The following is a 23,286-nucleotide window of genomic DNA, read 5'->3' on the forward strand; positions in this document are numbered from 1 at the left end:
CAGCGCGTTGTCTGCACCACACAGCCTGGTATTGTCAGCAAACTTTCTCAGGGTGCACCCAATCCCACTGACCACATCGCTAATAGAGATATTAAAAAGCACCTGTCCCAGTACTGACCCTTGAGGAATGCCACTGGTCTACACCTGGACATAAAACTGTTGATTGCAACTCTTTGAGTATGATCATTCAGCCAATTCCTTACCAGCTGGGTGACCCATCTGTCAGTTTCACATCTCTCCAATTTAGGGACAAGGATGTTGTGTGTTACTCTGGAAAAGCAAGCTTAAAGAGTCTTCTTGATGGGAGATGGGGGAGAGCAGGACACCACAGATTGCATATTATTTTAAGCCTAGAAGGGTATGGGTTTGTTTGACAAGTTAGTTAATAAGCATTTAATTGATCTGTTGAAACATTTCATTACAATTCAGTGTACTGGAATTATAGCTATGCTACATGAAAGTTAATAGAGGTGAACAAACTGACCTATGAGTTATTGGACAGTTTAGAATGAGAAATGCCATATTTATTTTATTTTTAAAAGCTACTTTGTGAAATTCAAGATTTACTAGCTGTCAGACAACTTCAAAAACTTTAATTTTAGAACTACTGTTCCCACACGATGTCATCTTTTTTCAGTATTGACTGAAGCTTCTGTACATTTTTTAGCAGCTGAAGGGAGCTTCTGCTTTTCTGCCCAGCATGAGATTTGGACATACTTTCCCTTACAGTGACTGCAATCTCCTTTACTTCCTTTTGGTTACCATATTTTGGTTTGACACGAGCTGCCTCTTTCTTCAGTTTCTGAGTCTTTCGTTTTAATTTCTGCACCTACAAAGAAAGATAATTAATGAGAACATTACCCACTTTGCTACCGCTATATAGCTTGCCAAATTTCTACCAAATTCCAAACTGAAGACATCCAAAGGACTTTTAAAAATTATTAAAACCTACTAATCTTGCATATAATTGTCTTACTGAAACTAAAAGTTTTACAGAAAACTGACTTTGCCCACACAGAAAGCGTTATAGAAAACTGACCTCACCCACACTCAAAAGACTGCTGAACCCCGTTACTCCATGAAGTAAAAAATGCTTGCTTGAAAGAGCCTGAATATCACCTGTTACCAATTTATATTTACAATGGTCTTCTCCCATTTCAGATTGTACTAATGTAACAACAACAAAGAAGCTATAAAATCTATACAGCTTATTATCAATCACCATATCTGACAGCTTACTTTGAGCCTCAAACAAAATCAAGAAACACAATAAATATGGTTGATTGCTATAGAATATTTTTTAGATGTCAAATATAAAGCCTTGACTTGCATTTGGCATGAAAATATCTCTGCTTAGGATAAAATTAAGCTGGAAACACTCCATACACCAATGTGGGTTATTCATCCATTTCTAAAAAAATTAATTTTAATTGCATTCTAAAGTACATTACTAAGTGGGAAACACAGAGATGACTACAGTATTTTTAACATGACAGGTTCTAAATGCAGAAATATGTACCAGAAATATTAAGAAATTAAGATTGATCTGTGTGAAGTTCAAATAGATAGGTCTGTCAATGAAAGCACCAAAGAAAAAAGCCAAAATACCAATAGTTACCAAAGGTTACAGGAGTGGCCTGTATTGATAACCAGGGTATGATGGATAGTAATCAAACAGACAAGCATGAAGAATGTGCTATTTACATAATGACTGTAAGGCATGTGCTCTGATAAGGCTGTACCACAGCACAGACAACTTGCCAGCAAAAGATCTACACTCTCAAACACTAAGAACAACAACAGGGTTGCGCCACATCAAATGTGCCATTCCTCTTTCCATCATCCCCAAATGAAGGCAAATTGTAGCCATAAAGATACGCAAAATGAAGAACTAAAAGTGCTGTTGTCCATTTTCTGAGGTTCATAATGTTACCAAGAATCTGAGGCGAAGAGTAACACCACAAGCAATGGTTTCTCAAGAACGTTAGATATTTATCCATAAATCAGTAGACACTGCCAAGAGAGACAGCAAGGACTCAACAATCCACTTTTCTTACATGCAACCCTGATAAGACTTTGACGTGTCTTTGTCTTTGCAAGTATATGGGACAATAAAAAGTTTAAGTGAGTAAAATCTATCAAAGAATGAATATGAATGAAGTTGGTTACATTCAAATTAAGTATCATTTTCCCCTTCCACAAGGTCTCACACGTTCTGTTTTGTTTCCTGTATAAGTAAAGCTCTTACGGGAGCCTATTTATCCTAGAAAATAAGATGAAAGAACAGAAAAATATCTGACAGAATTATAGGTTGCATTTTTTACTATGTTCCAAAGCAAATTGCTACAAGCAGGCTTAGCAGCTCATCTACAGAAGTGTGATTTTCTACAGGCATGTACAGAAAGTTGTTATTTATGTCTCTACAGAAAATACTGACAGAACGTGTATAGGTTAAGCGTTAAAAAAACTAAAAGGCTTGTCTAGCTACGATTTTTGAGAGAAGTTGCAGCCAGTAAACTATTTGCTTAATAAAAACTTCAATATTTCAGTAAAATACAAGACATTCAAGCCTGTCTGTACAGGAATTATAGCTCCTATTTCTCATTCCCCAGACAGAGAGGGCACAAAGGAATGAATCTCAGCAACCTGTCTTAATACAGGAAGTGAAAGTGACAGACTGAGCAACTCTACTCTGCACTGTAGAACTGCCACAGGACTAAGCACCATTTTATGAACTAAAGGAGGAATTACAGGTACAAGAACATTGAGTTGGCAGCCTAACTTTAATCACCCATACTGGAACATCCTAGCTTAAGCATTCCAGTGTCATTCTAGTTAATGACAACAAAAGGCAGAGTGGGGCAGCCACTTAACGAGCGTGTTACTAGCTGGACAGTTTACATTTTTTTCTTACACTATTCTGGTGTTTTTTCAACTTGGATATTTGTTCTCTTTTACTGTCCATTTGTTTTACAAGGCAATTCAGCCTCTGTTCTAGATCTTCATGAATTTTAGACTCCTGAGTCTCCTGGATCTGCTTCAGAAGTTCTTGATGTTCACTGTTAAAAACAAAAATGGCACAGTTAAGTATTCATGATATAGCCTCTAGGATGTCCTCCAGTAGTTTCAGTGTACTGCATGAATTGCTAGCTGTTTTGTCTAGAGTACACCAATTTAGCATTATTTACTCCCTTACACAATACACATTCATCTGGAATATATTCACCCTAGAAAAAAGGGTGGGTTTTTTTTTTTTTTTTTTTTTTTTTTCCAGGGGCTCTGATTCTCATTTCAGATTTGTAGCTGATGAGAACTTGGAAAGTAAAGAGAGGACAATAGCAGCTATGAAGTTCTTGCCCAATTTAGTGCAGACTTTGAAAGCTTACTGTAATACAGAAAAGTGCTTTTTAAATTAGTAATTTAAGTTAGTTTTCCTGCCAGACTGTTCAAATTGAAATATTCCACTCAAAGAGATCAGCAGCGAAGTGTGTTGCTTAAATTAACCAACTTAAATAAAATGAATGCTTTAGACTCGCTTGCTACCTGGACATCTGAACAAACTGAAAGCATAGGCTCTGTTAGATAGGTAATCTTTTTCCAAAGCTCAAAGCTTTTTTTCTAACTTCTGCCTAACTGTTGGTTCTTGACACTTTAACACGGACAACTGGTTGTTGCTGCGAAGAAAAATATTCCTGTCCTTGAACTGCTATGATTAAACCAACCATTATTTTTTGAAGAAGAGATTGGTTGCCAGTTTAAATGTTGCCATATCAAATGTTTCAAACCAGCGTCAACATCCAAACTGGTTTAATCAACACGTCCTCCTCCTTTCAAACCACACCTCATCACGTTCACATGTGACTATGGGTATACTATGACCAGCTACATAGCTTCAGCCCACAATTCTACAAGCTTGTGTTAATACAAAGATGCCTAAAAACACAACTTGTCTTTCACATTTATTTGTATGGTCAGAAAGATACATACAGTCCTGTTTAGAGTATTAGCTTTTCCCGCTCTCCGCTCATTTTCTGGCAGGAAAGTATGCCTTTGTTTCAAAACCTTCTTAAAGCATTGTACAGGGGAACATTCTTGGTATACTTTATAGATCTCAGAGTATATTTCAAATTTCTAAAAATCCCAGGTCTGGAAGATTTTTTATTTGCTGCATCTATTACTTCTGTAGCAGGTAAGCATAGGAAAAGAAACCCAGCTAAGAGTATTTTGCTCACTTAGAAGATCAGTTAAACATCTGGACAAAAAGAAGTTTCTGAATGGGAAAAATCCTACCAGTTAGGCTTGCTCAGGAAATCCTGACATGTAGTCCTACATTTGGTAGGCTTGAGTATAGTACACCCATAGCTTCACAGGGCTATTGCTGAAGTCATTCTTACTCATAATATGTATACTATATACTCATAATATAGGATGACTACTCACAACCTCATTTGGCTCAGCTCATCTTGTATTCCCAAGAGAAGGTCAGAAGGTCTTCTGGTGACAGTAGATGATGAGGTTACAGATTTTGAAAGAGTTGTTTGTCCTGAAATTCCAGATGTACTTTGAATTTGTCTTTGTGAGGAGATATGTGGATTGCGATGCTTCATAATATGCAACATACTTTGTACATTCGCACTAAGAGAATGGCTGGAGCTGACAGACTTAAAGAAGAACGAGTAAGTTGTCTACAAATGTGTTTAATGATTACAGCAAAGAGACTGAAATGGTAGATGCCAATTTAGTGAGAGTGTTTGGTTTCACTCACCTTCCCAACCACAAAAGGTAGCACACCTGCCTTTACATGAAATTGTGGAAGATGCATTTCCTTCGTTATAGGATTTTTCTGCCATAAAATAGAAAAAGAAAGAGAAGAAATTTCAGTGTGCTGAACCAACAATGCAATCTTATTTTTTTGTTTTGTAGAATAACAAAAATTCAAATAAAGAAGCTGTGAAGTGCATCAGCTCAGCTTCCCTTGTGTTTTTTTAAAAACATTTCCCTACTGTACATGGAAGGAATAGGATTTTCAAACAATAACAGCTGAGGTAAGTAAATTATCTTCCAGATTCACTTAGCAGACACGTTGGCAATTAGACATTAAAAAAAATGGAGCTTTGCTTACTTAAGCAAAACTAGAGTTGCAAAATTTTGACTGACCTGTAACACTTGTTACAAAATTCTCTTGATTTCAACAATCCCCCTAAAATGTGCCATCTTAGGATGGCCTACTTTAAAATTACTTTGGAAGCTAGTTTTGCCAGATAAACTGAAAAGCAGATAAGACAGGACACAGAGGAGGGCAGGAAAACTGTAACAAAGGTTGTTGTCATGATACTATGGGAACATTTTCCAATGAGGTGCTGCCAGCTCTAGCCCAGTTTTAGTTACCAAAAGCAAAAAAATTAAAAAGAAAAATGGAGGTATTGGGCTCTGTTAACTTTGGAAACTGAATAAAGTGCAGCAGACAAATCAAGTGGCTCTTATATTACCATTTTTCACAAATTCCAATCTCTGTGTGAGTCAGATGCTACCAGCAAAACTGTGATGATGAAAAACTTCATGTTACCTTCTTAGGGATTTTTTTCTTCCTGCTTCTCTTTTTGAGTTCACTTTTAGATGAATCTGAAGACATCAAAATTCTGTTTATCTCAAATTCTGTCTGAAGCTGCGTGGATAAGCAAAAAAAAGCAACTATTTAATACAACATTAGAAGTCTGAAATCACACAGTCTAATTAATTCTTTCTTTCACACATGAATGAGAGCCATTTAAGGGCACTATTAACCATTCTGCTTGGAAGGCATAACCTCTGCTTAAAAACTGAACAGGTTACTGGAATGGTATGGCATCAGACATAGCTCTGTCTAACAAGTTTCCATCCTCACATCCAGCTGCAGTAGGTGTACTTTTCCACTATGACACCCATTAACTGAAATAAAACAATCCTGCTGCTTGCTAACGATCTGATCATAAAATCCAAAGAATGTGAACATTGGGATCTTACAGCCTGGAGACAGAAAGAACTGAATCCATCTGTGTAACACAGAGGTCAAGCCTGCTGGACAATCCGCACATTACTCTCAAGTTCAAAGTTGATATAAAGGCCCATGATAAACAGGATAATATCCATTCCCAATCCAAAAGGACAAGAAATTTGTTTTGGCATGCATAGCAGTTCCGGCTAAGCAATGCTGGAAGTTCATCACTAAAGTGAGATTACTCTGATTTTTCTGTCATCAAAAGGAAGCTGAATCAGCTGTGCCACACCCTGTGTTTCCAAACCCAGATCCAACAGACTTAAACTGATCTACAGTGAATCAAGGTGGGACTAATAGTAGTTTAAGACCCAATTCATTGTGCTTAACTCCCTTCTTGAGCAAATGTTTATAATACTGCTAAGGTCAGATTATTTGCTCTGGGAGAGATATTCCTAATGTTACTCAGAAGATAAAGTCTTCATAGCTGGCTTTCTGCTCTTCAGCAGAGGCAGCAGTTTAAGAAAGAAATCCTCCAAAAATGTCAGGTTTTCAACTGTGCCATTCTGCTCTATTCTGGAGGTGATCAGATATCTGGGCTACTAACCGAAAGGTTCCTGGACTGATGAAAGCCAACTGAACTTGGAAGACATATAAAATTGTCTCCAATTATTAATTTAAACTTTCAGCTTCAGTTATGGCTGCATTGTTTCAAAATTCTTCATCAGCTCTGCACCCCCCACTCCGGGGATGCTACCACAAACAACTCTTTCAAAATGGCTGCTACCTCTCAATGAAGGTTTAGAATCCTTGAATCTGCTTTGCTCCTTTGTTTCTTTGATTTTGCTTGCTTTGGCAAATATTCCTCTCTGAAATGGGCAATGGCTCAAAAAACTGACAGTGATTTCACAGAACAATGAATTATACAAACCCTCACTTAATAAAAAAATGTATCACCATTAAAGATTTTTCCAACTGTAGTCTGTTACATTCAATTTCAGCAAATTTTAACAAAAAGAAATGCAAAGAGAACAACCAACATTAGTTGAGGTACAAGGGTTCTTACATGACCATCTTCTACTTACCTTAAATTGACATTATCTGATTCAGTTGCAGTTTCTCTAGAAATTAATACTCTACCTAGATCACCAATAGCAACCTTAAGTCTGATGAATTCTCATTAACACAAAAACAAAAAGAATCTTTCCTGATCAAGAAACACAATGCATCAAATTTTCCCTCGTGTAATTTATGACTAGTCTACTTAGTACTCCAGGAGTTAGCACTCTAGGATTTAAACATGCAGAGTTTAAATGTTATTAAAAAGGTATCTTGGACAGAGAGAATTGCTTTCTGCAGTAACAAAAAATGAGAACAAATAAAACTGTTTCAGTCTACCTGAGCAGCTTTGCCTTGTATTAGCTTGTAGTGATGCTCTTCTTTACAAAGTTTTTCTTCTAAGTGTTTGATTTTGTCCTGAATTTGAAAGCAAGAAAGCTTAGTCATGCTTCAGTTTGTCACACTGAATTCAGAAACCTGCAGTAGCCTGTAATTGTAATCTGGGATAAAATAGGACTGTTTGAATTTTTAAGGCCCAGACTGGAAAACAAAACAAAACAAAAAACAATTTATGTAAATAAAGCCAAGGAAGCCAAGCATTCACTCAGGTGTATTTGATGATCTCAAGCTGTAGCACAGAAAACTTTTGCTAAAGTTTGCACTATTAACAGTATGCCACATAACTCATATCAAATGAATGACTTTCATACTAATTCCGTGCTTACTTACCTCTGCAATTCTCTGAGTAGCAGTAAGTTTAAGACACTCTTCTTCTAGCACGTCAAGTTTTTCAAGTTTTGCATGCAGTTCCATCTGGTTCTGGTTTTTCTCTTTCTGAAGATGGGTCAGAAAACATAAGCCAGAGTAAAGCTGGCAATTGACTAAAATTATTTCAGACTGAAAAAAAACCCACATGCAAAAGAAACAAAAAAAAAAAAACCCACACACACTACAGTAAAGCTGTTTAACTAATTTAAATTTCATATTTTTTAAATTGCAAAGTGATGAAAAATACCAGGCAGACAACGAAGACTTACATTTCCAGCAGTCTTTTTGTCTATCAAATGTGCAAGCATTAGCATGGTTTTACTTATTTGGAGTGACATCTAGGGAGTCTTTTCATACAATGCACTGAATGGTTGTCAACAACCAGCCTGATAGAAAATTGCTTCAGTTTGCTACCTGTCACACTACACAGAGCTGAGGAAAAAATGAGGAATCCATTTTTATATTTTTAGCTATATTACTGTTTTGTTAGTAAGTTAAAAGGCTTCACCTGTTGTTGTAAAATCATTTTATTTTCCAGCTCTGCACTCTCAACCATTTTCCTCATGTAATCCAGCTGTTTCTCCAGCAGGGAGCAGCGGGACTGTGCTGCTTTTAACTTCACGCTTACATCTACAAAGAGAAGCAAAGATACTCAGTACAGCAATGGGAGTTATATGTTTAACTAGTTTGTCATCTCTCTGAGGAATTTGCTATCTTCAAAAGAGGCAAGAAAAGTTTTGTTAGTCTGAACAAGTCATGTGGTTAAATGTATGTTGTATATGACATGAGAACCAAGATGCTTTTCTAGAGCCAGTCTCTAATACAAATTCCAAAGGTGTGAGCACTGCTGTTACTTTGATTTATATCAGCACAATCTAGTTGATTCCCTTCTACTCACTCTTCTCAAGTTAGCAGCGTTATACAAGTAAGCAGATGCTAGCTTATTGTAGGAGTTAAACACGCCACCTGAAATCTGTTTATTTTTTAAAATAGCCTTATGAATTATGTACTATCTGGTTAATATGTGTAAAAAAAAAAAAAGAGAGATCTAAACTTTATCCACAATTATCAGGCTTCTGCCCCTCCACAGCACTGAAGAAAAAAAAATTAAAAAAAAAAAGGAGGTTGCATTAAATTAATTAGCTGTTTGTCAAAATAAACACTCCCTGGATTATGCAGTCTTTGAGTTGGTGTGGCTACACCTTATCACTCAGAGAAATACCTTTCCTCTGTTGCATCAGTTTGTGATGTGCTGTGTCATTTTTGAAGGACTCATGCTCTAAGGCCTTCTTATACTGAGCAGCTGCTACAGAAAGGCTGTACAGATTCTCCTCAGCATGTGGCCTCTCCAGCTCCAGACGGTGGATCTTTTCTTGAAGAGTTCTCAGGGCTGCCACCACATCTAGAAAATAAAGCATCAGTTACACTGAGCTCTTGTAACAGTTCCTCATACTATTTTTATAAAACACTTCAAATGGAAAAATACTATCAAGCTTTTCCTTCTAGGAACAGCTCTGAAAGGAATTACATTCTGCAACCATACAATTACCCACTCAGAATGTACCTAGGAGAAAGTAAACATGTTTACTGCATAGGTGGAGTATAAAGAGCAGAATAGGCAAAGCTTTTAAACTATTTTCAATCAAAATGTTGGCGAGCATGAAGAAATCACGGCAAATCAAGTACAGCAAAACCTGGCACTCAGACCTGTCAGTATCTGTCTAGAGAGGAGCAGGGAACACAGGTATCTAAGTGAGGTATCCGAGTTTTGGAGCAATGCAACTGGTATGGACAGATTAAAAAAAAAAAGACTCCAGGCAGGGGGGAAAAAATCAGATACAATGGGACATTTTAACAGAAGATGCATTTTAAAAACATTATTGTTTTAAAAGCGAATGATTTGTCTGTCTCATTTCTTGTATTTAACATTAAAAAAAAATAATAAAAAAAAAAATCAGAGGTTTTGCTTTTAGCCTCAAATCAATTCCAGAGTTAAAATTCTGAAAATAACTTATAACTGCTTACTAGCTCTCCAAAAAGTTATAAGCTTAAGATACATCCTCTAACAAGTTCAGCTTCTTGTTGGACATTTCATAAGCCTTGACATTTTCATTATACCAATTCTCTTGGTAGAGGAATACCTAGCAAGCATTGCTAGCTCCATAACAACTCCAAGCAGCTTCACATTAAGATTAGTAAATAAATAACAGGTCCCAGAGAGCAGAAGGATGGAATGGGGCCACTTCTTACATCTTTCTGCTAGGATATCAAACATTTCCTCATTTAAACATTTAGCTGCACAATATCGAGCTGAACTTCTTGATCTAAATAGTCCAAACTCTATATGACAGAAGTTTATTACAGAATTCACATATTCTTCATATGGAAAAGCCACAAAATAAAGAGTCAATGTGTATGTCATCATTGTTATGTCTGTGCAATATTGCAAAGTTTTACATTAAATATAATCCAAGTATGGTAAACTTGTGATTTGCTTAGCAATCTGGACAACTTAAACCACAAAGCATTTGTCCCCTGAGCTCCAGAGAGTAATCACTGGTTAAGGCACAAGGTAGTCATAGTGGATTCATGTTTCACATAGACAAATATGCTGATAACTTACCAGAGAATCTGTTTCATTCACAAGTTCTCCCAATACATCACAGCACACAAAAAAAGTGTAGGAGTGATTTAAAGCTAGAAAGAGTTGTATAACACAGCACAAAGCCAATTTCAAGTCAGAGTACTGTCATGTCTTTTTTTTTTCTTTTTTTTTTTTTGCTGGATTTGAAGCATGAACAGCTTCTGTTGAGTTTGAAGTCTTCTCCTTTGCTTTTAGAGGAAGTCTGACGATCTTTAAGTTAAACAATTTTCAAAGCCAAAGTTTATAAGGATGTCAGAAGACTTGCAGCAGTTTCCATTCCAGATGTACGACTTCAGGGAGACTACTCCCTCTGGACACATATACATCCTGTCTTACTGACTGATAATTGCAGCAAGTCATTGAACTGGGTAAAACAAAATGGAGACTTTACTCAAGAGATTTCACAAGGAACAATTAAAAAGGCCAATTTTTGGCTTACTTTGGTTATAGCAGATAGAAGGCCCATTGTCACCAGCAGCTGCCAACTTCTTTGGTTCTCCACAAACAAAGGGTGCAGGAATCATTTTAGCTGGAGGCTGAAGAAAGCTTCCTATTAAGCTGTCCTTTGATTCAGAATCCATAGCCTGCAAAAAGAGAGCCATATAATGACATTGGCTCTTTAATGAACTATGTAACAGTTTTCAAGGCACATCACTGAGCAGTCCCTGGCTGTGTTTATATTAAGCCAGATCACATGCATAAAATAATAATTTTAAAAGCCACATATACCCAGAGGTATTGTGTATGTTAATGCAATTCCAAAACAGTGTCTTCAGTAACACTAAACACAGCTGTCCTCAAATAGCCACAATTTTCTAAGATTTTTCCTCTGTGTTTTCTAAACTTAATAGTGACCTTCTAAAAGCCAAAGACTAAAACATTTTTATAGCATCTATTTTACAGAAGTTAGAAGTTAGAGTCAGTGGTCTCTGCAGAGCAAGCATTGCAAGTTTCACAGTCTGTTTTTGCAGCCTCCTAATTGTTCTAGTACGTTGTAATAGTGTTATGGGTGTTGGTTTTTTTTTTACATTTGGCTTTATTACATAATAAAGACATGGCTTTTGACACAGAGTGTTGAAATAACAAAAGGATAGTTAATATGCGACCTTCTCGTGATTACTATCAGCATTCTCACCATTATTAAACTTTTGTATTAATTCCCTTTCTGCTCTACCCTTTCACATTCTTTATTTTATCAGAAGCACATTTGAAGCTTCTTTATGCTTTGTCAAACAGCAGCTTTCCTTGATACTCAAGACATGGACAAGGAAACTTGTACAAAGTGCCTTGGTACAATATAAGCTCTAGAAAAGCAGACCCTTTGAGATCAGTCCATATGCACCCTATGACAAGTCATTCAAGCCTCATTTTGTTGTTTACATTGGGAATGCTGTGACAACCTAGCATGGGCTATAGGTCACACAAAGAAAGGCTACAGGTCATCTGAAGAGAAAAGGTGGAAAATAAACGAGTTTTAAAGACATCTTTAATATGTTTGGACTTACTGATACTTTAAAACTTAGCTTATTTTTTGTATTCTTTGCTCTTTACTCATCTACTAATTCTACTTAGGAACAGCAGAGACCAATTCCAATGTTGCACAAGTGCTTTCATCGAAGTACAAGCTTTGTTGCCCTTTACTAAGGGTCCTATCAATTCACATATTTTAAGTAGAAAGAGTAATTCACTTCCGAAAGCTCTTACAAGGTCTTGCAAGTAGTTGGAAGTGTAAACACAATGCCAAGAGAAGGAAGTTAAAGCACCTTTTAAGCACACCATGGCTATCTACCAAACTAGGACCAAGCACTTCACTTGATAAATCTAATGTTTTTTTTTCCATGAAGATTGTATACAGCTTCAGTTGCTGGAAAGCAGCTTACGTGAAGGTTCAGTGATACAACAACTATGGTACTGTTCAAGTTTAAAACACGGCAAATTCTTCTGACAGAGCAGCAGTGGTACTGCCCCACAGGACATGCTTCTTGTGAGAGCCCCTAAGAGAGGGCTTCCTCCTCACGCAGAGCTGCTCACAGGTGCTGATTCCTCAAACTGACAAAAAGAAGGTATCTAGTAACAAAAGGAAGAAATCCTAACAAAAACCAGAAGATGTGACAAAGCACACCATAGAAAAACTCATTCCTACAGGGTAGGGAAGAAAGTTTTCAATGAAGGAAAGTTTTCCACTAACAGCTCTTTCAGTATTGTTTCAGAATACATACAAAATAGAAAAAAATTCACATCCATCCACACCACCTCTTCAAGACGTGCAAGAGGTACATGGAAACACTTTCCTTCTCCCCCAGGCTGTCATCACAGAAACACTGATATCAGCACCTCTTTGCCAGGGCTTGCTTGACTTCAGGCCACCCAGACTCTGCTGCTTTTGCACGCTAGCACCCCTGGGGCAGATCCTGAATTTCAGGGTGGTCCACCCAGCACCAGCACAGTCCCCCTTGTCCACCCTAGCAGTGATCCTTGCACCACTGGCCTTTTCCAGAAAGTTCCCTGGGCAGCCCTCAGCCATGTTGTGCTGGCTGCCCGCAGTGAGCCCAGGCAGCTGGCTCGTGAGGCTTGGTGGCTGGTTCTTGAGGGCACGCTGCCCTCATAGGCAAGAGGTCCCAGCTGGTGGCCATGGGTAAGACCAGCCTGGCATGGTGTGGGATACCAGCATGATTTTTCACAAAGTACCTATAATGGCACAGAGTACAAAATAAACAACACTTACCCTTCTATTGCTTCTCAATTCCTACACATTGGTGATGAAAAAGACTAACAAAAATGATCCATAAAAATGTGCGTGTACACACACACACACACACACACAACAAGCTTCCTGCTATTGCTGCTAACAGAGGAACACAATCTGGAAACAGAAGCATAAGAAGGCCACTTTTGTCTACACCATCTGACCCTTCAGCAGTCAGCACAACTGAAAGCTCGTTTCTCCATGAGTTGCCATCCTCCCCTGGAAGGGACTGTGCTTTCTCACAAGCCTGCAGCTGCTACAAATCAATTAGTTTCCTTATTGCCTTCCCATAAACAACTTTGCTGTTTCCAAGGAGATGGGTATGCAGGCAGTTGTAGGAAGTGCAGTGATCCAAAGCAAAACAAATAAGAGAAGGAGGGAATAAAGCACCAGAAAACTTGAGAAATTCTAGCTAAGCCCAGTAACACAAAGGTGGGGGGACCTATCTGGAGAAAGAGAAAAAAACAACACCTTTTAGTTTGGTAGGTGAAGAAGGAGGAAAGCAAAAGGGATGAGGCCAGCTCAGCAGCCCAGTGATAGTGACCTAGCCAATCCTGTGTGGGCTTCAGCATGCACGTCCACCATTTCACCAGCACAGCAGAGAGTAATGCCCACCTTGGGGCAGCACTGGTAGTGAGAGCTCTCCAGGCTCCTTCAAAGAGCAGGAACTCGGCAATGACTGTGAAGGAAGGTAACGCTGCACAACGGAGACATGTTGTGCAGCGTCATGTTGATGTTTGCAGAACCCCTGCTGTGGACATAGTTATGGATGCCTTGTTTTGCCTCAGCTTCTCAGATGCAGAGGCTAAAATAGTCTGAGGGAATGGTTGCTATAGCATCTGGAGGCTCTGCCAGCATAACTGCTTCAGAAGCGGTGCTCTAGTGTAGACGAGTCCTTCAGTATTTTAGGAGGTAAACATAGATTGTAATAGCCATTCTACTCAGGTGCAATATCTACAGTCCTTCAGGCCTCAGATGAGGCCATAGACCAAGAAAAGGACCAAGTCATTTACACCAGTGAGACAGCAAATGGAGTGAACATTTTCAGCCCATTAAAAAAGGAGCCTATGAGAAAATAATTAAGTACCCAAAATACATTTGGATGCCAGCTGTCAACTTTCAGGCAGCAGTGAGCTTGCATAAAGGTTGCTGGAGGGTGATCATGCCCTTATTCCCTTCAACTTTCATACCCCATAAGAGGGCAAACAAGTTGGAGTTTGTTACAAACATATGACCATTTCCTCACAGTCACCTAAGCACTAATGTGATTTATCATTACACTATCTATATTTATTTTTGCTGAATATGGCCTACATCGAGTCCCAGAGTACTGGATTAGGCTGCTGTATAAATAATTGGAATTCTAGTTACTGCTATCTTGCCCAAGTAAGTATATGAACAGCGGGGATTTACTGAGCATCACTTAAATCCCAAATATTACAGAAAGACCAGCTATGATTTCCTTACTCTCCTTCTCCCCTCCTCTCCATTCTGCCCTTCAACTTTCGGCATTAAATTATTTCCTAAAAAAATTTCTACTCAAGTCCAAAAATGTTTTGCCACATATACAATTATGCCACATGCCATAGAGCAGCACAGGGAAAAGCATTTTAGGAGTGAATTATAACAGGCCCGTGGAATAATACTGGCCTAACATTCTCCCAAAAGATATACATTGCAAGAATAATGTGACAGTGTAAGGGATGCAGCCACTAAGTTCTCCAGCACTTGTTATCTCAGAGAGGTCCTGGCTTATTCAAATTGCCATGAGAGCAACCTTGTAGAACTACAGACAAGAGATGCTGTCAGAACAGATTCAAAGAGGGGAAAAATGGAACAAATACAGAAAGAAATACAAAGATAACTACCTTTTGACCTGACCTACTGGCATGCACGATTTATAATGTTTTTTCCTTAATGGAAAACAAAGTCTTGGATGAATTAAGGAATGATTCTGTTTACCTGACATGTTCTAAGAGAAATGCTAAAAAAATTGCCCTAACACAGGCGATACCAAGAAAATCTCCAAATGCTGGCTGCTGCCTTGTCTATTTGAGCCAAGTATTGTTGGCAAAAGGTTATGTTAGAGGCCATTGTCATGATACAATTCGAATTGGTCTATTTTTTTTCTCCTTTTCCTTCAAGAACCAGGGAAAAAAAAAAACTTGATCAGCTGTGCCGCAATGCTCCTTTAGCCTCATTCCTGACAGACAAAGAACAGCTTTTCCACTGACCAAAATAAATAAATAAAGTTGCAGGCAAACCGCATTGTTGTTCTGGGAACACCCAGTGTCTAGCATCCTGACACAGCCACTTTAATCAGCTCGAAACATATGACCTTCCTCAGGCCGTATCTAAGGAACTGGTACTCATGTGCCTGCTTTGATCTAAACGAGTTAGAAATGCTATGGGTCACAGCTGCAAAACTAATAGGAAGGGAAAAGCTAACTGAATCGATAAAGCATTTCAACCTGTCTTTAACTTCACTTGAGCCTCACTTAAAATGAGCTTAGAACCAACAACTAAAATTTGTTAGGACAATTAAGGAACGTGTTGGCAGTGTGTGATTTTTTTTTAAAAGCTGACTCAGGTAAATCCATGGGAGCTGTTGTTTTCTTTTGTTTGTAAGACAGAAAAGGAAAGTCTTGGAACTTGATGTATAAAGGCCTAGTGCCGACTTTCTTCTTTGACACTTCTGTACCAAAATCTATTCATTCCTGAATTTCAAGTCTCATGCAGAACTTTCATACAGTATCTTTTTTTGGTCTTGGAAGAAAGGATATTACGTTGTGTTTTCTCATGACACTATGTACTGTAATGCACGGTAAAACCTAGTACCTTAATGAACAAAGTTCCATTGAGTCAGTCCTGCTAAACATCCATACTGCTATTTCTCCAGTTCTTGTTTGCTCAAGATAAAAGAGAACAAAAAAGGAATAAAGAAAATGTACTTTGGGCCAGTAAGTAAATAAATAACAAGGTGAGAAAAAAAAACAGAGCTTTGTTTGAGACATTTGCCCCATCCCTGGAGGCATTCAAGGCCAGGCTGGATGTGGCTCTGGGCAGCCTGGTCTGGTGGTTGGCAATCCTGCACATAGCAGGGGGGTTGAAACTCGATGATCATTGTGGTCCTTTTCAACCCAGGCCATTCTACGATTCTATGATTCTATATGCAACAATCTTGCGTCATAATGTCATAATGAGCTTTGCTGTTTTCTTCAGTCAGTACAGGAGACCCAAATCCTCATTAAAATGGGCCTTTGGTCATATGTACATGATGAAATCATACCTTTGTGGGCAAGTTTCAGTAGTGTGAAGTGCTTTAATCTGTACGTGCAGATGATAACTGAACTTAACGTTCAGAGGAACAAAACTGCAAGTTCCTATCGAGTAACAGCTGATATGTTAGCATGAAAACATCTGGCCTGAAACAGAGTGTTATCAAAGCAATTACATTTCCATGCCTTTAATCAGTCCAAAGTAATTAAATACAACCTTTTTGTAGTAAGCTTCAAACGCGAAAGTGAGTATTATCAATGGTCACTAGTACACTTCCTCAATTCCCCGGTAATTCGGTTTCTCTTATCTTCTCCTTTCATCCACCCCCATGCTACAGTTACTTTTTCTCCCTCACTTCCTCTCTTTCCTTGTATTTATACCATCTTATACCTTTGTTCCTTGCTATTCTCCCTTTGGACTTCCTATTCTCCCACCTCCTCTTCTAGCCTTAAACTCTGGCTTGTTTTAGAAAGTTAAAAAGACATTTTCTTCCACATAGGAATAACTATTCAGTTTCTTCCTTTCATACTTAGGAGCCATTTCCAACAGATACTGTTTGCTTTTAGTACACTTGACTGATGAGGAAATTGATGGTGCCCTCCTCAAAAGTGTCCACGACAAATGCAAAACATTATTTTTTCTACCCACTATTATTTTCTGCTGCTGACGCCACATACTGTCTTCCATATATAGTTTGCTAAGATTGGTCGCTTCACTTTACCCTGCCAAAATCCACTTTTTTACTCATTAGATTGAAAGCAGCTTTTCAGAGAACAAAGGAAAGCAGGAGGAAATTACTGACTCTGAGTACTGACTCTTGATTCAAAAGAGGAAGACTTGGCTGTTGTGCAAGAGGAAGGTTTTCAAGGGAAATGGTCCCCAGTATAGAAGATTATGCATCTGTGCAGAGGCAGAATTATTAGAGATTAGAAAGGCAAATGCAAAAAAAAAAAAAAATAGAGACATATTAGGGTAGGGTGGGGTAAATGTGTATGTGGGTCGAAATGACAATTATAATGAAGAAATATAATAAGGCAGGGGATAGTTGCTGCAGATACTGACTCATTCACAGTAAGCACCTTTTACTGTGTGATAATTTTCACCTTTTACATCTCAAACATTTAATGGGATCATTGAAAGATGCTTCTGAGTGTTGCAACTTGCCCTCTAGGTAGATAAAACAGACAGATTGTGTCCCCACCATTTTTTACCATTTTTTTTCTTTTCAAGAAAATAGCTTCATCTACCCATCCTTCAACCCAGTATGGAGAAGAGGTAAGAGGTAGATTTTTGGCCAGATAACTAGACCATCATGACAGGAATGAGCCGAGAAACACAAAGAGAGTAATTGTTCATAGGATTTGTCTCCTTTTACATACTGCCACCCCTAGTTTTTTCATACACTCCTGTGCTGCTGATAACTGGGTACCTGGCAGGGAACAAGAATTCTATTCTCCATTTGTACAGCAGGCAACTTAAGAATGAAAAAAAAAAAAAAAAAAAAAAAAAGGAAGAATATTAACAAGGAAAGTATAGAATCATAGAATCATGGAAGCACCAAGGTTGGAAAAGACCCACAGGATCACCCAGTCCAACCATCCATCCATCACCAATAGTTCTCATTAAACCATATCCCTCAACGCAACATCCAAGCGTTCCTTGAACACCTCCAGGGTCAGTGACTCCACCACCTCTCTAGGCAGCCCATTCCAGTGCCTGATCACCCTTTCAGAGAAGTAGTATTTCCCAGTAGTAGGTTCCCAGCCTGAACCTTCCCTGGCACAGCTTGAAGCCATTCCCTCTAGTCCTATCACTAGTCACACAAGAGAAGAGGCCGACCCATAGCTCACTACAACCTCCCTTCAGGTAGTTATAGAGAGTAATAAGGTCTCCCCTGAGCCTCCTCTTCTCCAGACTGAACAATCCCAGCTCCTTCAGCCATTCCTCATAAGGCCTGTACTCCAAACCCCTCACCAGCTTTGTTGCCCTTCTCTTGAACACACTCCAGGGCCAGTATGTTTCCCTCCTGGCAAGAAATGACTCTCAAAATTATCCTTTGTCATCAACAGTTGTTTTAAAGATGCAGAAAAACAGCAAGCAGATTTGAGTACAAGAACAACTCCTCAACCTTATTTCTGAGATCTATTATGCTTAAGATCAATTTTAAATAATATCATCTACTTACATGACTTAGGATACGCATAGCAACTCCAATACATCCATGTTTTGCATCCTGAGTAGGTACAATCCTAAGTATCAATGTAAAAAAGAGTTTCTATACAGAATGGCATAATAAGTACTCAGAAATGCAGAAATGGTGTGTAACTACTTCTGTCCTGAGTTATCTGGGAAAACTTTAAAAGTCATCCAGCAGGATACTTGTGTCACATAATCCATATATTTCAGCTTCCATCACTTCAGTGATACAGGAAAAATCTGAGTAAGATGCTCTGAAATCCTGCACAATGTTGCAAATATAAAGCTAACTTAAACTGATTATAAATTAAGAGACATTTCCCCCCTTTTCACCTGATGCAATTTCTGGCTGCAAGGCAACTTAGAATGCAATTGTGGATCTCTATGGACATGACAAATTCCTTGTGTTCTACATGACATTAGTAAATCACAGAGGGATAGGACTGATATAGGATCGATGTATCAGGATATCTAGCCTTTCAGCCTCAGGGCTGTTTGGTTACGACTGGCTTACACTCCCTGCATGTAAAGAAGGTGCAGTCATAAGGCCAAAACAAGCAGTATACTCAGCAGGGAGCTCATAAGAGCTGTTGCAGGGAAATGCTATGAACGTGGATGTGTATGAAGTCACACCCTGGTGCTTGGCACCTTTCTCCTCTTGGGACTCAGAATTTGGAGCCCTCTTCTAGTGGTGAGTGCCAAAATCTGCTCTTTAAAACAACGAATAAAGAGTCCCTGTAGCTTCTCTGGTCTGTGTCTTCATTTCAAATGGCTGCTAGCCATGGCATTTTTCTTTGTGTTATTACTGGAAAATACCAAAGTCTGTGTTACTCTGCACAGCCCATTGAAGGTGTTTGAAAGTCCTATTTGGCTGTCAGCAAATAAAAAAATTCCCAATAAGCAGCATTCATTTTCTTTTAAAGCGTAGCTGAAGGAAGCAGTGTCCAACTTCTCTATGCTGTCGCCCAGCAGTTAGAGCACTGGCCAGGAAGTGGGAGTTTAATGGCTTTCCTGGGAAGCATTCATATTGCATCCCTGACCACCATGGTAGACTAGGAAGAGGAAGAGCAGGAAGGAAGCAGGGAGTCACCACCTTTTCGTTTGAAGTTACGACCCTGTTCAGACAAGCACAGAAGAGTATAGGGCAAGGAGAAGGCAGCTGACGCAAAAGACAAAGTAAAACAAGGATGCACCTCTCTCCTTTAGTTTAACCACTGGAAGAGAGTCCCGGGTTTATTTGTGCATTTTTTATAGTAAACAGTCCCTGGATAAAAAACCAGCACTGGCCTGGGAACAACTACCAGGGATCTCCTCTCCTAGGTCGGCGCCTATGGCTATAACACCACACTCCCTCCCTGTGCCCCCTTCCTTCTCTTTCACACCAGTACATGTTTGCCATCTTCTCTGACAGGAACGCAATTTCAAGTGATGAGGGGTTGAAAACTTCCCTTCCACTTGTAGTCCTTCCCAGGGTGCTCTCCCAGGAATTACTAGCTGTTGACATAAATCCCTCTGAGCTGAAAGCTGCTTCTCTCACCACTGCGTTGTCACACTGAAGGCGAGCATCCTGCCAAATGCAGACAGGCAACAAAACCAGCAGTGGCTATTGACAAAAGAACTTGACTTTACTGGGGTGAGTCCTCTGGGCTCAGAGAACTTTGCAGTGAGACCTCTCTCAGAGCTGCTCTACCTGCTGCCCAGACCACATGTGGGCACAAAGAGCAGAGAGGCATCATGACACACAGCTTGGTGCAAATCTGGACATTTCTGTCCAGAAACAGACTGATGGAGTTAGCTGGAGCAGAATTTCTAGTTCTCGAGTCTTTCAGGCTGCATTTATATGGTTACATGGTGAACAGTTAGAACACTGGCAAACTACAACATGACTTTGCATGGTCAGTAGTTCTGGTTAATGAGAGCCAAGCTCTTCTCAAAGCAACAGTGGCTTCAGCAGTCTTTCTACCAGGAGGATTTGGCCTCCTAAGAAGAAGCTGATGGCTCACTTCCCCACCCCTGCTGTACTGCTGATCTCTGCAGATGCAGGTTGGCAGAGTTTTGTTCCAGCACGACTGGTATCAGGCCAGAACACACTGTAGATCTACAACCACGGCTCAGAAGTAGCATGAGGCCACGTTTTCCCCCACATCGTACTTTGTAGCTTGTTTCATCAGTGAGGCCAGCCTGCCAGGATGGAACTTGGGCCTCAGCTCAAAGACAGTGCCTCTCTGGTAAACAGGACTTGTAGAACAGAGAGATCCCATGCTAAGTAATTACTAAGTCTCAGTGAAAATGGATGTAAATGAAAGCATTTGAAGGAATCTAATTTAAAAAGCACTTCTCTCTGAGTTGCACAAGTTTTACCGTGTTAATAATATTAGCTCTGCAGTACTTGAATAAACAGACATTGCAGCAAAGTACTATTTTGTGACATGCAAAAACTGGTAAGAAAAAAGAAAGTAAACAAAATATAATTCAGATCTTTTTCTAATTCTGCAGTGGGATATAATTTGCATATAGCGATAGAAGTCTGAGCGTAATTAAAACAGAGGGAAGTTGATAAACAATCAAGGAAGGAAACACTGAGGTTTAAAACAGCCACAAATTTGTTTTACTTCAGCTTATCATTTTAAAAACCCAAATGCTGTAATTCTGGATGAGTTGCCAGATTGTTTCCTTCATAATTCTGCCTTTCTCTTATCCATTCTTTAGGGATCAAAAACAAGCATATTAACTTCAGCCAGCGAACACACAAATCAAACAAACACATTCCCCTAACTTCAGGCTCTGATTAATTCTGCTCATAGCCTTTGACCTTGATTTCCACAGTGTCTTGCAGTGAATACAGAAGCTTGACCCAGTATCGGAAAACCACAGAGATTTGGTCTGGAAAAAATAAAGCCACCTTCATCTCCATTACCAAAGCGCTACATTAAAGTCTATCAAACAAAGAGCTGAAATTTGAAGTTTAGGCCTTGGAGCCAGTTTCACAATCTGTTTCCTGTAGCCAGAGTTCATTTGCAGTCAGTGGAAAAAACAACTTCTAAAAGATAAAAGGCAGTGCTGTGACTTTCAATCAATCTTAGCACTCAGTGTGGGAATATGAGCTGCACTAACATCTGACAGCAACACTTCAGCTTTGATTTTATTTTGCCTTATTGATCTCTGATGTATGTAGGCATTGTCTGAGACATCTAGCAAGTACAAGCTTACCATGGGAAAAACGAGGCACATCCAACCTCTGCAGATCAAGATCTAGATGGAAATAAAGCAAGCATTCGTGACATGCCTGTGCACAGGAAAGCTGGGAGACCATAACGAGTGGCAACAGAACAGGACAGGAAGCTGAAGTGGGAGCTAATTAAAAAAAAAGAGAGAGAGAGAAGAAGAAGAAAAAAAGAAAACTTAAAAGGCACTGGCAGTGTTATTTTCATTGAAACCACCAGATACGATGGGTGGAGGCCCTGAGTGCTCAGAGAAGCAAAGACTCACATTTATTACAGGTAGTGATGACTTTGGTAGATATTTTGTTCACATGGGTGCCAAAGGCCTAGAGGAAGCAGCTGTGTGGTGCAGCCCAGGCCTGCACACACTATGAGCAATGACAGCAGCCTGGTTGCAGAAGTCTTTTGTAGGAGGAACAGGAAAATAAGAGATTGGTCTGCCTTGAGAGCTGCAGGCAGTGACAGAATGATGCTCCTAGTGACAGAATGATGCAAGCTGTGGAGAAGCTGTGCCATGGTGAAAGGAATGCCAACTGAAGATGCCAGACTGTCAGTGAAGGAGCTGCTGGTGGCTGGTAGCTGAGAGCAGCCCAAGCGTGGCTCCTGGAGCCTGTGGATCCCTCAGTCCCTCTGTGGTGCGCAGGTGGCCGGTTCTGTGCTCAACTGCAGCTTTGAGTTTTGGATTTGAATTGTGAGAGGTGTGACGTAACGGTGCCAGGTCACACAGCTCACATCTTGTTGACTTTGCCCTGCCCTTGCCCGCACGTCTCCCCCTCTCCGTCAGCCCCAGCGCCGTGCCCGGGGCTGGCTCAGAGCAGGGAGCTGACTTAGCTGAAATGGAACTCGACATCCCCCCATACGCTTGTTTCCTGCAGAAAGGAAGGAAGGGATCAGCAGAACCAGCCCACCCGGCACTGGGCCTGGATAACAGCCCTGCGGACTGGCTGCTCGATGGGAATATCCCAGGGACTGTTTTCACTTTGTGTTCAAGTTTTGAAGGTCACTGCACTCCATCTGCAAGGGCTGTTTTTCCTCCCTTCTGCTGATATGCTCACTTAGGCTACACCACAGGCTCCTCCTGAGGTGCCCATTTGATAAGCGTTTCCTACGTTCGCCAATACACAATCCTGAAGTAAACCCTACCGCCACAGCTCTTTTAATTATTTTACTCCCGGCTGTTGCCAAGGCTCTTTTTTGAAAAATATGAGGTGACAGGAAAAAGAAACCACAACAAAGGCAAGAAAAGACCCTCGCTCGGCAGTGACTTCTCCCTTACCGAACCTCACCAACGCCCCCATCCAGCCCCAGCCGCTCCCGCCCCACCGGGCGTCGCGTTACCTCCTGGGACGCGTAGTTCCGCCCCGCCCACCGCCGCGGGGCCGCCCCGCAGCCGGACTAC

General features: G+C 39.9%; 1 protein-coding gene across 7 annotated transcripts; it reads right to left on the reverse strand.

The window, feature by feature from the left end:
* Window positions 1–502: 502 nt before the first annotated feature.
* CEP57L1 (centrosomal protein 57kDa-like 1) lies at window positions 503–23,260 on the reverse strand. Of its 7 annotated transcripts, none has more exons than XM_004940325.5 (11): window positions 23,226–23,260; window positions 10,885–11,029; window positions 9,024–9,203; window positions 8,310–8,431; window positions 7,763–7,867; window positions 7,373–7,450; window positions 5,567–5,665; window positions 4,766–4,843; window positions 4,441–4,661; window positions 2,915–3,059; window positions 503–829 (listed from the first exon to the last, which is right to left on the reverse strand). In XM_004940325.5, the coding sequence occupies exons 2-11, from the start codon at window positions 11,024–11,026 to the stop codon at window positions 605–607; spliced, it is 1,395 nt and encodes a 464-aa protein (XP_004940382.2). In that variant the 5' UTR covers window positions 11,027–11,029; window positions 23,226–23,260; the 3' UTR covers window positions 503–604. The 7 variants fall into 7 exon arrangements, with proteins under 7 accessions (XP_004940382.2, XP_040554289.1, XP_040554285.1 ...); XM_040698355.2 differs by having other exon boundaries at window positions 4,441–4,685; XM_040698351.2 differs by having other exon boundaries at window positions 4,441–4,685; window positions 7,763–7,903.
* Window positions 23,261–23,286: the final 26 nt, after the last annotated feature.

The sequence above is a fragment of the Gallus gallus genome, chromosome 3 (assembly GCF_016699485.2).
Source record: "Gallus gallus isolate bGalGal1 chromosome 3, bGalGal1.mat.broiler.GRCg7b, whole genome shotgun sequence".
Taxonomy (NCBI): domain Eukaryota; kingdom Metazoa; phylum Chordata; class Aves; order Galliformes; family Phasianidae; genus Gallus; species Gallus gallus.